This window comes from Dendrobates tinctorius, unplaced genomic scaffold, assembly GCF_039654945.1.
Source record: "Dendrobates tinctorius isolate UK_male_01 unplaced genomic scaffold, ASM3965494v1 ptg000019l, whole genome shotgun sequence".
Lineage (NCBI taxonomy): Eukaryota > Metazoa > Chordata > Amphibia > Anura > Dendrobatidae > Dendrobates > Dendrobates tinctorius.
Window position 1 is genome coordinate 47,399,893 of NW_027361687.1, and position 13,342 is coordinate 47,413,234.

Consider the following 13,342-nt stretch of genomic DNA (forward strand, 5'->3'; position numbering starts at 1 on the left):
ATATTTTACTCCTTTGATGAAGGACTGAGGCCATGGCACCTACCATCAAAGTATCAAGTGGGCTTAAGAGCTGATCATGGTCATATAATAATCATTTTCCATATCAGATGGAACCTTTGGAAATTGACTTAATATCTGGGGTGGTTAATAATATGACTCAAGAAGATTCAAGGCCTATATTTCACAAGGTATTTTGCTTGGGGGGTGTAGATGCCATCGTTTGCCCTACAGGTAGCTGTTGTCAATCAGTATTTCACAATTTACAGGGTCTGGAGAACTTCGGAGGAAATTTTATTCATACATTTAAGGCTGAAAATCACATTTTTAAAAATGGCTCCATTAAAACTGTTTTGACCATTTGGCTTCTACAGCCTTTATGCATCACAGTACATAGAGTTAAAAGTGTATCTGTCAGTGAGCAAGGTTTATAATTCTTATCTCTCTCCTTATGTCAATGGAAGCAGGTGCCTAATAAACGAAATTCCATGTTCCAATGGTGCATTGTACATTTCACCCTGTCCAAAATTTACAAGAGCTCTCAATCTTAATTTTGCTGAGGAGCCTTGTGAAAACTTAAGACATGCTGAAACTCAACAACCTAACTAGATTCTCACCATGCATTTCTATTTTGGGGAAGTAATACAGAGAGCCAAAAATACTTCTTCTTCCTTCCATCACTCGTATATTAATAAAGTATTTAAAAAATAGGAAGTGAAACTATCAGTGAGCATTTGCCGAGAAAGCCGAGAGCAGACAACGCACAATGCCCGTCCTGGCACTCATCACCCTCATCGGTAAGCAGAGATCAATTATCTATATAGGTGGTTATTTTCTTACTTCGGCCTCAGGTGGCGAGTGTTCAAGGGGAATCGCTCTGTCCTTTATCATTAAAGTTTTTTCGTACTCCAATTTTCTTTATATACATGTTTTATGCTTATATTTTGTTTGTAGTGTATGGAACTAGTCAAAATGTGGGGAGGCTTCGATCTGGAAGAGGTTGTCCTGTTTGGGTGACCTTTACCTGTAGACATTTTCTTGGGACTTTCTTAAGTGAGTCACAGAAGAGAACTGCAGACTTCAGGAGACTGTATATTATAGTCACAACATCATATTAATCGCCATATTATATTACACTATTACCTTACCTGGTACTCACCACAATCTGGTGACTCTCTAACCCTATGGTAGGAGCATGGACCTCTTTAACTGCACTGGATAGTGACACCAAATATTACTGTTTTTTGACTTTCCATCACAATAAAAACACCACTTAAAATATTTTCATTTTGGATTTAGTTTTCCATTTTTGTTATTTTTTAGTTTTACAGCCTTTTTTTAAATTATTTTCAATTTTTGTTTTTCATTTGCTGCGCTTCTTAGCAGGTTTTTATATAATCTACTTTTTAAGCTTTTGGTAATTTTTTTATTACATTAAAAAAAAAATATTTTTTTTGCAATTTTTTCTCTATTCTGGATGTGGTACAGAGAGATAATGCTCTTGTTTTAGCCAAGAGAAAAAAATAGTGACACAGAAGTGAAAATATCCAGCACTAAAAAATGATAAAAACAACAGTGAAATTCAAATGAGACAACCAACCAAAAAAGGGGAGGTCTTCTTTTAGAGGTGGTCTTCTTGGTGAGTTGCTTATTATTTTGTTATATAGATATTACTTCAAAATGTCTTTAATTTCTCTGATGCCCTGAAAATTTTTGATTCAGGACAATGAACAATATTTTAGCAGCTAGTCAGTCACTGGTTCCGCCCCTGAGGATCAATTCACCAATCCTGGCAGCTCCTTTATCATCCAATGAGGAATCATTGTCCACTCAGACTATGAATTCTACAACTAATCTGAAAATAATACAAATGCATTGACTGTTTGTATTGTCATATTTGCATTTACTAACAGTTTGTATTTTTCTTTTTTATTTCAGCATTGATAATGCTAAATTCAGGTAAATATTCCACCAATGAGCATTAGGGTGTAAGAAAAGAAATTGTGCACGGCTAATTGGCATTTTTGCTTACTCTATATACAGTATTTGTACTCTACTGATTGTATATAAATAACATTGTGCAGTGAGATTCTACACTCCCTGGTCATTATATGAGTGATGTGAACTTTTTAGGTTTGGTTCATTCTAGGACAGACGGTCCGACCCGTGGTCACCTGCAGTCCTAACTGGAACCACATATACACGGGGGACTCGGTGACTTTAAAATGTGACATTGGATCAAAAGAAAACATAGATAAATTCGACTTCTACTGGTATAAAGACAATAAACGGATGCAGCAAGAAGATCATGAATTTACAATTAACAAGGCAACATATAGTAACGCAGGAGAGTATGAATGCTGGACCGGATCTGGTGATCGCAGTCATCCACTCAGGTTATATGTTATGGATAAAGGTGAATGATCTATCTCATATCTATCTATCTATCTATCTATCTATCTATCTATCTATCTATCTATTATACAGTATATATCAATCTTTCTATTATAAATCTATTATCTAGATCTCTATTATTTATCTATTATCTATCTGTTATCTATTACCTATCTGTCAATCTATTATCTATCTATCTATCTATCCATCTATCTACCATCTATCTATTATGTATCTCTCTATAATATATCTATCTATCTATTATCTAGCTACCTATTATCTATCTATCTATTATCTATGATTTATCATCTATTTATTATGTATTATCAATCTTGCTATTTATTATCTATCTATCTATTATAGTGTAGAAGTGTAGAAAGGTTTTTTTTCCCTTTCTCTGTTTGATGGCCTTGTCCAGCGTTAGTTATTTACCCTGCATAGTAATGCCTGCTCTGGCCTTGTGCTAATTGGTTAATTACTGATTGTGGCCTTTTGGTGGCTGAAGCTAGCAGACATTTCATTTCATATATATTTAGCTCTGGTTGGGATAGCACGCGTGCGGGCTCACGCGTGCAACAGACATTAAGTGCAACGGGATCAAGTGTTTTGCAGTTAGACAATGCAGTTGGACAGGGCAGGAGACAGGTAAGGTGCATAAGTTTTTCAGGCACGCATGCTTCTTGGTCAGTCGTACTACATATGCATTGATCATATCAACCTGCTGCTTTTTTGTCTTCACCTCTGCTTTCTAACAACTCGCCTGCCCTTTTACACATTCTGTGCACTCTCTGCATATCCACCCCTCCCTTTTCCCCTCTCCCATGTATAACTCTGAGGCTCTATTGACATTTCTTACCCACACCAAACCATCCAAAACCACCATGCAGCACTCAAAACGTTCATACAAATCATCCCACCACCTGCTTTTTCTGTTTTTTCTCCTTTTAATAGTTGCAGGTGACATCTCCCCCAACCCTGGGCCTCCCTCCACCAGCATACGTTACTCTCCTCCATCTGCATATAGAAACCCTGCTAATCTTATTAACATTCAGTGCATGCCTTCTCCTCTCACTTTCCAATGTGCTCTCTGGAATGCACGGTCTGTGTGTAACAAACTGACTTACATTCACGATCTTTTTCTCTCTAATTCCCTTAACCTTCTGGCTATTACAGAAACCTGGATCCAGCATTCAGACACCACCGCTGCTGCCGCTCTCTCGTTTGGTGGGCTAAAATTTTCACATACCCCCAGACCTGAGAACAGACAGGGTGGAGGTGTTGGTTTGCTCCTTTCATCACAATGTGCTTTCCAGGTCATCCCCCCGGTTCCCTCACTTACATTTCCTTCCTTTGAAGTCCACGCCGTCAGACTCTTTAAGCCCTTCTCCTTACGAGTGGCGGTCGTTTATCGCCCTCCAGGCTCCTCCCGCCAGTTTCTAGACCACTTCACCACCTGGCTTACTCACTTTCTATCCTGTGACATCCCCACCCTCATCATGGGAGACTTTAACATCCCCATCAATGATCCGCTCTCCCAGTCTGCCTCTCATCTTCTTTCTCTAACTTCTTCATTCGGCCTCTCACAGTTTACTAATTCTCCTACACATGAGGACGGGAATACTCTGGACCTGGTTTTCTCCCGTCCCGGCTCGCTGCACGACTTTACTAATTCACCACTCCTGCTCTCGGACCACAACCTTCTTTCCTTCTCTGTCAAGAATTGTCTCCTCACCCGGAACACCCCCACTTACCACACTTATCGGAATACACGTACCATTAATACCCAACAGCTTAGGGACAATCTCCACACATCTTTAGCCCCCATCTCCACCCTCTCCTGTCCAGACATAGCATTGTCACACTTCAATAATACACTGAAGAATGCCCTAGATGAAGCAGCACCTTCTATACACAGAAAGACCCGACACAGACAACGGCAGCCCTGGCACACAACGCAAACACGCTTTCTTCAGCGCTGCTCGAGGTGTGCAGAGCGGCAGTGGAGAAAATCTCTCTTAGCAGAAGACTTCATCCACTATAAGTTCATGCTCAAAACCTATAACTCTGCCCTTCATCTGGCCAAACAATCCTACTTCACCACCCTCATCACCTCACTATCCAACAACCCAAGACGACTTTTTGAAACCTTAAACTCCCTCCTGAAACCTAAAGTACAGGCCCCCATCACCAACCTCAGCGGTGAGGATCTGGCCACTTATTTCCTAGAAAAAATCAACCACATCCATCAGGATATCTCAGCCCTATCTCCTCAGTGCCTGGATCCCCTTCCCTGCCGCACCTCAAGCTCACTAGACATCTTTGAGCCTGTTTCAGAAGAAGAAGTTTCCAAGCTCCTCGCTTCTGCTCGGCCTACAACCTGCAACAGTGACCCTATTCCTTCACAGCTCCTGCAGTCTCTCTCACCAGTGGTCACCACTCACCTGACTAAAATATTTAACCTCTCTCTTTCTTCAGATATATTTCCCTCCTCATTTAAACATGCCATCATAACCCCTTTACTTAAAAAGCCATCCCTGGACCAGAACTGCACTGCTAACTACAGACCTGTCTCTAACCTTCCCTTCATCTCTAAACTCCTGGAACGCCTGGTCCACTCCCGTCTAATCCGCTATCTCTCGGATAACTCTCTTCTCGACCCCTTACAATCTGGTTTCCGCTCTTTACACTCTACTGAAACTGCCCTCACTAAAGTCTCTAATGATTTAATAACAGCTAAATCGAAAGGTCATTGCTCCCTGCTGATTCTCCTGGATCTCTCTGCCGCATTTGACACTGTGGATCACCAGCTCCTCCTCACTATGCTCCGCTCTATAGGCCTCAAGGACACAGCCCTCTCCTGGTTCTCCTCCTACCTCTCTGACCGCTCCTTCACTGTATCTTTTTCCGGCTCCTCTTCCTCTTCTCGTCCCCTTACTATCGGGGTCCCGCAGGGCTCAGTCCTAGGCCCCCTCCTCTTCTCTTTATACACTGCCCCTATTGGACAAACAATCAGCAGATTTGGGTTCCAGTATCATCTCTATGCTGATGACACCCAATTATACACTTCTTCCCCTGACATCACCCCTACCCTAATTCAAAATACCAAGGATTGTCTGTCTGCTGTCTCTAGCATCATGTCCTCCCTCTATCTAAAACTAAATCTCTCTAAAACTGAACTTCTTGTGTTTCTCCCCTCTACTAACCTCACTCTACCTAACATCGAAATAACCCTGGAGGGTTCAACCATAACTCCCAAGCAGCATGCCCGCTGTCTTGGGGTCATATTCGACACTGAACTTTCCTTTACTCCGTACATCCGATCACTCAGTCGCTCTTGTCACCTGCATCTTAAAAACATCTCCAGAATCCGACCTTTTCTCACCTTTGAAACTGCTAAGACTCTTACTGTCGCTCTTATTCATTCTCGCCTGGACTACTGCAACTCTCTTCTGATCGGTCTCCCTCTTACCGAACTTTCTCCTCTCCAATCCATCTTGAATGCGGCAGCCAGGGTCATATTTCTGTCCAGCCGCTTCACCGATGCCTCCATCTTGTGCCAGTCATTACACTGGCTACCTATTCGCTACTGGGTCCAGTATAAACTCATCTCTCTCACCCACAAAGCTCTCCACTGTTCTGCACCGCCTTATATCTCCTCTCTCATCTCTGTCTATCGCCCTACACGTGCCCTCCGTTCTACAAATGACCTAAGACTAACATCCCCCGTAATCCGAACCTCGCACCTCCGCCTCCAAGACTTCTCTCGTGCTGCTCCAGCTCTCTGGAATGCACTTCCCCAGGCGATCAGACTGATACCTAGCCCTGACCTATTCAAGCGCGCTTTGAAAACCCATCTCTTCAAACAAGCCTACCACATCAACTACCCAGCAAGCTAACTTTGCCCTGTTCCCTCCTTCCAAATATTATTCTGAATCTGCACCCTACTATTCATCTGTCTCCACACCCTTCATGCACAGGATAACTGCACTTGATACTTGTCTATTGCACTTAAACACACGGGCTGATGACCGGATCATGCAGCTTTATATGAAAATCCCTATTATAATTGCCAGACCTGAATTAACAAGCATTTTTCACCTACTGTGTCCCCCCATTTCCTTGTAGATTGTAAGCTTGCGAGCAGGGACCTCACTCCTAATGTCACTGTTTGAATTGTCTTAATTTGTATTATTTATTGTCTGTACATGTCCCCGCTTAATTGTAAAGTGCTGCGGAATATGTTGGCGCTATATAAATAAAAATTATTATTATTATTATTATTATTATTATTATTATCATCTATTATCTATCTATCATCTACCTATATATATCTATCATCTATCTATCTATCTATCTGTCTATCTATTATCTATCATCTATCTCTCTCTCTCTCTCTCTCTCTATCTATTACCTATTTATCTATCTATTATCTATCTATTATTAGTGATGAGCGAATGTGCTCGCCACTACTTGTTACACGCCCGAGTATCACGGTACTCGGTGTACTCGACGAGCATCGAGCATTTCCGGGATTACTCAGCGGGAACTCTGGTCTCCACCCTGCATTTTTGGCGGTCTTTAGAGACCCAATCACGATGCAGGGATTGTCTGCCAGGCAATGAAATGCCGCAGCCATTTTTGTTGTGGTCGTGCAGTGATTGGCCGCACAGCATTATCAGGGGTATAAGAGACCGGATGCCGCCCTGCTCGACGCATTCAGCTCCGGATTTAGATAATGTAGGTAGAGCTGCTGCAGAGATAGGGTTATATCATTGCATGCATCAAGAGGGTCCATTCCCTTACTGTCTGCTGCTGCTACCTATAAGATATACTGAACGTATATACTAAGCCCCAGGTCTAATTGGCTAGGAAAAAATTTTTTTGCCAGGTTAGTAGAGCTTATTTTATTGCAAAGCAATCCAGAGCCCTTTCTGTTTCTCCATTTTCTTTTTGACAATGCACAATACAGCCAGATCCTTTTCCTAGCACAAAATACTGCAATTTTAAAAGAGTCCCAAAAATCACTTTTGACTTGAGTTACCAGAGAAATCTTTAATTTTTATGTGGTACGGTAGAGTAGAATTTTTTTTGAGTGTCTTAGGCTAGTTTCACACTAGCGTTTTTTGCCAGCAGCGCACGCCGCCGCTAAGCCCCGCCCCCTACCCGCCCCCTCCGGTCATCTCCGCCTAGTATCGCACACGGCTGCATGCGATCTGCACATCCTATCTTTAGCATAGGGTGCGCAGACCGTGCGCTAGTAGAATTTAGCGTGCGCAGCGCCCTTTTGACAGCGCGCTGGTGAGCGCCGAATGCACCATGTTGCATTCTGGCGCGCTCGGAGCACCGTCAAAAGGGCACAGCGCACGTTAAATTCTACTAGCGCACGGTCTGCGCACCCTATGCTAAAGATAGGGTGTGCAGATTAGAGATGAGCGACTTTGCCTTTTTTCGGGTCGGGTCGGGTTTCATGAAACCCGACTTTCTCAAAAGTCGGGTCGAACGAAATCGTTCGATATCGTGAAGAGTCAAAGGCCGACTGAAACACGAAACCCAATGCAAGTCAATGGGGAACCAAGGTTGGCAGGGAGTGGACAGGAAACACACCTACAGTGCCCATTTTAATGCCAAAACATCAATTCTTATTACTTAAGCTTGTCAACCTTAATTTACTTTATAATAATAGTTAGGCATTGAAAACTGGGGGTTATTTGGCTAAAGATGTGGGGGGGGGGGTAGGGCTGGCTCCAGATTTTTGTGGGCCCTGGGCCAAAGAGTGTCACTGGGTTCTTTTAACACATGCTACAATTCATGATCCTCTGATACGGTAGAGAAATAGCGGTATAGTACAATGAAAAATACTTCATTTCTTACTTCTCATGACTGATATCCATTTTGAATTCTCCAATAGCTCCAAAAACGGACAGTATATTACTCCATACAGTATTATGGCCACCGCATAGTGCGCTATACAGAGTAATGAGGCCCATATATTTCTCCATACAGAATCATTGGTCCCATATAATGTTTGAAACAGTATATGATGAGCTCCACATAATGCTACAGTATATGTTGGTCCCCATGGATGAAGCTCCACTGTCTTATGGGCCCAAATAATGCTCCATATATAATTGGCCGCATTTCTAATGCTCCAGTGCATAATGGGCCCTGTAAATGCTGCTCCAGTGTCTGATGTCCAACTTTGGAATGCTCCAGTGTATAGTGGGCCTCATATATCATTTTCCAGAGTATAGTGCTCCCCAAAAATAGCTGTCCCAACATTGAAAACAATTAAATAAGTCTCCTCGCTAGGGAATCCCTGTACTAGTCTGGACTCCTCATCGTCCCCATCTTCCATCTCACTGCACTTGGACTGTTTAGGCAGAGGGCGTACAGACGTGATGTCATCGCGCTCTGTGACCAGAATGTCACTGTCAGGAAATGCGGAAGACCTCATGGCGGTAGAGCAGGGAGAGGTAAGTATTTCAACTTTGCAAGTGCTGTGATCCTGAGCAAGCAGGGGGGGGCCACTCGTTGGCGACGGCACTGGCACAGGGCCCCTCATAGTACGGTGGTGTGTCTGACGGCGGGTGGGCCCTCCCATGGGCCCTCCCATGGACCCTCCCACCAGGAGAGACACTTTTGCGTACTATGAGGGGCCCTGTGCCGGTGCCGTAGCCCATGAGTATGCCCCCCCACCTGCTCAAGGAACCTGCACTTTCATCTGCACCTTCCTCTTTGTCACCGTGTAAGGTGGTATAGTATGCGGGAAGGGGAACCCGAGTTTCATCAGGGTCAGATTCTGGCTGTGTAGAGTGCGAGGGGAATGTAGTGGTCTGGGTCAATGTACCAGCAGAATCATCTAGCAGTGGTTGGGCATCAGTGCACTTGTGGCGCACCCAGGAGTACGGTCGCCACAGTGGTATTACCTTCCTCCTAGGGAGTGTGATGTCATGCTTGGGAGCAGCGAAGGATCTCTCCAGCAGTTAAACCAACACACAACACAGTTCCCACTCCAGGCCAGCAGAGAGACCTCTGAACCTGACTGCTGAGGAGCTGCTCTCTGTGGCCGGGAGGAGGTAAGTTAGAGCAGTCTGTGAAGGGAAGGGGAGGTGTGTGGATGTGAGAAGGGGAGCTGGAGGATGAGCAGTGTTAAGGCTCACTCCTAGCTGGAGCGCATGGTCGGGATTCCAGTCTCCAAGTTTGTAGGGACACTGATGGTCCTGCAGCAGAAACCGGAGGAAGTAGCAGCTGTAAATGCTCTGTTCCCAACTAAGGCTCGGAGGCCCCAGCAGCGACGTGTGTGAGCCAGAAGGAAAAGGCTATGGCTGCCTGCCATACGAGAAAGTTCCAAAAGAGAGTCAACAGGGGGAACTTCAGTGAACTCAGTACTGCGAGTACCTCAGATAAGCGCTAGAACAGAGGCCACACTACCTATCTGCAGATAGAGAATTCCAAATTTGCTTCCAGGCTGACCAACTCCTTCTCCATCTGTACTCTGGGTCCTGGGCGGCACCTACCAAGTACAGGTAAAGGAACTGCACGACTGTGTCTGTCATCTTTCTCCTGCTCCTGGCGCACGGCTCTGCTACATCCTGCACTGCACACCATCTACCAACTCTTTCATCTGCCCTGTGACTACGGCCCTACCTGTGCAGGGCTTCTACATCTTAGCTGCACCACAACATCTGTCCCAGAGAAGTGACACTGCAGCGCGGGTCAATCTGATCAGAAACCACAGGTGGCGTCATGTATCATTCACCTATAAACATTATTCACCCCTTTGCATGGATGCCCAGGGCCACGGAACGGGTCATCATCACCACCAACGTGACACATCCCTCTGAGACACCGGCCCGATACCAATTAACTCCACTACCCTGGCTGGCCACCCACACTCCATGTCAGATTCATCTTGGACTGGGGAATTCACAATTTGACTTGCTAACCCAGGCATGATATGTGAAAAGAGCTCCATGGAGTAATCGGTAGTGTGGCCTGCCACATCCTTCACGTTAGGTAGGGGTGAAGGACACAAGGAAAGGTGTTGTTTCTGACCAGGAGCCTCCACTGACGACTCAGTGCTTTTATTTTTTGAAACTTCAGAAGAGGAGGCGAGAGAGCTGGAGGCTGTGTCAGCAATGTAAGCCAAAACTTGTTCCTGAAGCGCTGGCTTTAAAAGTGGTTTACCTCCTCCCAGAAAAGAGAGCCTTTGAGGCCTTGTGGAGCCAGAAGATGATGCAGGCTCAACACCTCCTGCCTTAAGTGCTATTTTGCTTTTGCCACTACCAACAGATGCAACACCACCACCACCACCATCGGGACCAGCTGGCAATCCCCGCCCACTTCCATGGAGTCTTCCACCATACTTCCTCATTTTTGTGAAAATGTACCCAAAATACCACCAGCTATATGGTACTGTAAAACAAGGTAGAAGGTGTATCTACTATTGGTGAGAATTTGAATCCCACTAGAGATTTGAGGATGCTGAAATAATGTCTCAGGCCCAGTAGAGATTGCTCCTCAATGTAACAGGCTGAATTTGGATGGTGTATGACAAGGTGGAGGGTGTCTATAGTATTGGTGAGAATTTGAATCTCACTATAGATATGAGGACGCAGAACTATTGTCTCAGGCACAGGAGAGATTACACCTCAATGTAAAAGGCTGAAATTGGATGGTGTATGACAAGGTAGAGGGTGTCTATAGGACTGGTGAGAATTTGAATCTCACTATAGATTTGAGGACACAGAACTATTGTCTCAGGCACAGGAGAGATTACACCTCAATGTAACAGGCTGAAATTGGATGGTGTATAACAAGGTGGAGGGTGCCTATAGGATTGGTGAGAATTTGAATATCACTAGAGATTTGAGGACACAGAACTATTGTCTCAGGCACAGGAGAGATTACACCTCAATGTAACAGTCTGAAATTGGATGGTGTATGACAAGGTGGAGGGTGTCTATAGGATTGGTGAGAATTTGGATCTCACTAGAGATTTGAGGACGCAGAACTATTGTCTCAGGACCAGGAGAGATTACACATCAATGTAACAGTCTGAAATTGGATGGTGTATGACAAGGTGGAGGGTGTCTATAGGATTGGTGAAAATTTGGATCTCACTAGAGATTTGAGGACGCAGAACTATTGTCTCAGGACCAGGAGAGATTACACATCAATGTAACAGGCTGAAATTGGATGGTGTATGACAAGGTGGAGGGTGTCTATAGAATTGGTGAGAATTTGGATCTCACTAGAGATTTGAGGACGCAGAACTATTGTCTCAGGACCAGGAGAGATTACACCTCAATGTAAGAGGCTGAAATTGGATGGTGTATGACAAGGTGGAGGGTGTCTATAGGATTGGTGAGAATTTGGATCTCACTAGAGATTTGAGGACGCTGAACTATTGTCTCAGGCACAGGAGAGATTACACCTCAATGTAACAGGTTGAAATAGGATGGTGTATGACAAAGTGGAGGGTGTCTATAGGATTGGTGAGAATTTGAATCTCACTATAGATTTGAGGACGCAGAACTATTGTCTCAGGACCAGGAGAGATTACACATCAATGTAACAGGCTGAAATTGGATGGTGTATGACAAGGTGGAGGGTGTCTATAGGATTGGTGAGAATTTGAATCTCACTATAGATATGAGGACGCAGAACTATTGTCTCAGGCACAGGAGAGATTACACCTCAATTGAAAAGGCTGAAATTGGATGGTGTATGACAAGGTGGAGGGTGTCTATAGGATTGGTGAGAATTTGAATCTCACTATAGATTTGAGGACACAGAACTATTGTCTCAGGCACAGGAGAGATTACACCTCAATGTAACAGGCTGAAATTGGATGGTGTATGACAAGGTGGAGGGTGTCTATAGGATTGGTGAGAATTTGGATCTCACTAGAGATTTGAGGACGCAGAACTATTGTCTCAGGACCAGGAGAGATTCCACATAAATGTAACAGGCTGAAATTGGATGGTGTATGACAAGGTGGAGGGTGTCTATAGGATTGGTGAGAATTTGAATCTCACTATAGATTTGAGGACACAGAACTATTGTCTCAGGCACAGGAGAGATTACACTTCAATGTAACAGGCTGAAATTGGATGGTGTATGACAAGGTGGAGGGTGTCTATAGTATTGGTGAGAATTTGAATCTCACTAGAGATTTGAGGACGCTGAACTATTGTCTCAGGCACAGGAGAGATTATACCTCAATGTAACAGGCTGAAATTGGATGGTGTATGACAAGGTGGAGGGTGTCTATAGGATTGGTGAGAATTTGAATCTCACTAGAGATTTGAGGACGCAGAACTATTGTCTCAGGACCAGGAGAGATTACACATCAATGTAACAGGCTGAAATTGGATGGTGTATGACAAGGTGGAGGGTGTCTATAGGATTGGTGAGAATTTGGATCTCACTAGAGATTTGAGGATGCAGACCTATTGTCTCAGGACCAGGAGAGATTACACCTCAATGTAATAGGCTGAAATTGGATGGTGTATGACAAGGTGGAGGGTGTCTATAGGATTGGTGAGAATTTGGATCTCACTAGAGATTTGAGGACGCTGAACTATTGTCTCAGGCACAGGAGAGATTACACCTCAATGTAGCAGGTTGAAATTGGATGGTGTATGACAAGGTGGAGGGTGTCTATAGGATTGGTGAGAATTTGAATCTCACTATAGATTTGAGGACGCAGAACTATTGTCTCAGGACCAGGAGAGATTACACATCAATGTAACAGGCTTAAATTGGATGGTGTATGACAAGGTGGAGGGTGTCTATAGGATTGGTGAGAATTTGGATCTCACTAGAGATTTGAGGACGCTGAACTATTGTCTCAGGCATAGGAGAGATTACATCTCAATGTAACAGGCTGAAATTGGATGGTGTATGACAAGGTGGAGGGTGTCTATAGGATTGGTGAGAATTTGGA

The 13,342-nt window shown here is 44.1% G+C and overlaps 1 protein-coding gene across 1 annotated transcript in view; it reads left to right on the plus strand.

Moving 5' to 3' along the window:
* Positions 1-742: 742 nt before the first annotated feature.
* The window catches only part of LOC141082911 (Fc receptor-like protein 5), a 114,125-nt gene continuing 101,525 nt past the window's right edge, over positions 743-13,342 (plus strand). The window contains exons 1-3 of the mRNA XM_073566961.1: positions 743-794; positions 1,936-1,956; positions 2,147-2,413. Of these exons, the coding sequence (XP_073423062.1) occupies positions 764-794; positions 1,936-1,956; positions 2,147-2,413 (319 nt within the window). The 5' untranslated portion in view covers positions 743-763. The remainder of the gene's footprint in view (positions 795-1,935; positions 1,957-2,146; positions 2,414-13,342) is intronic.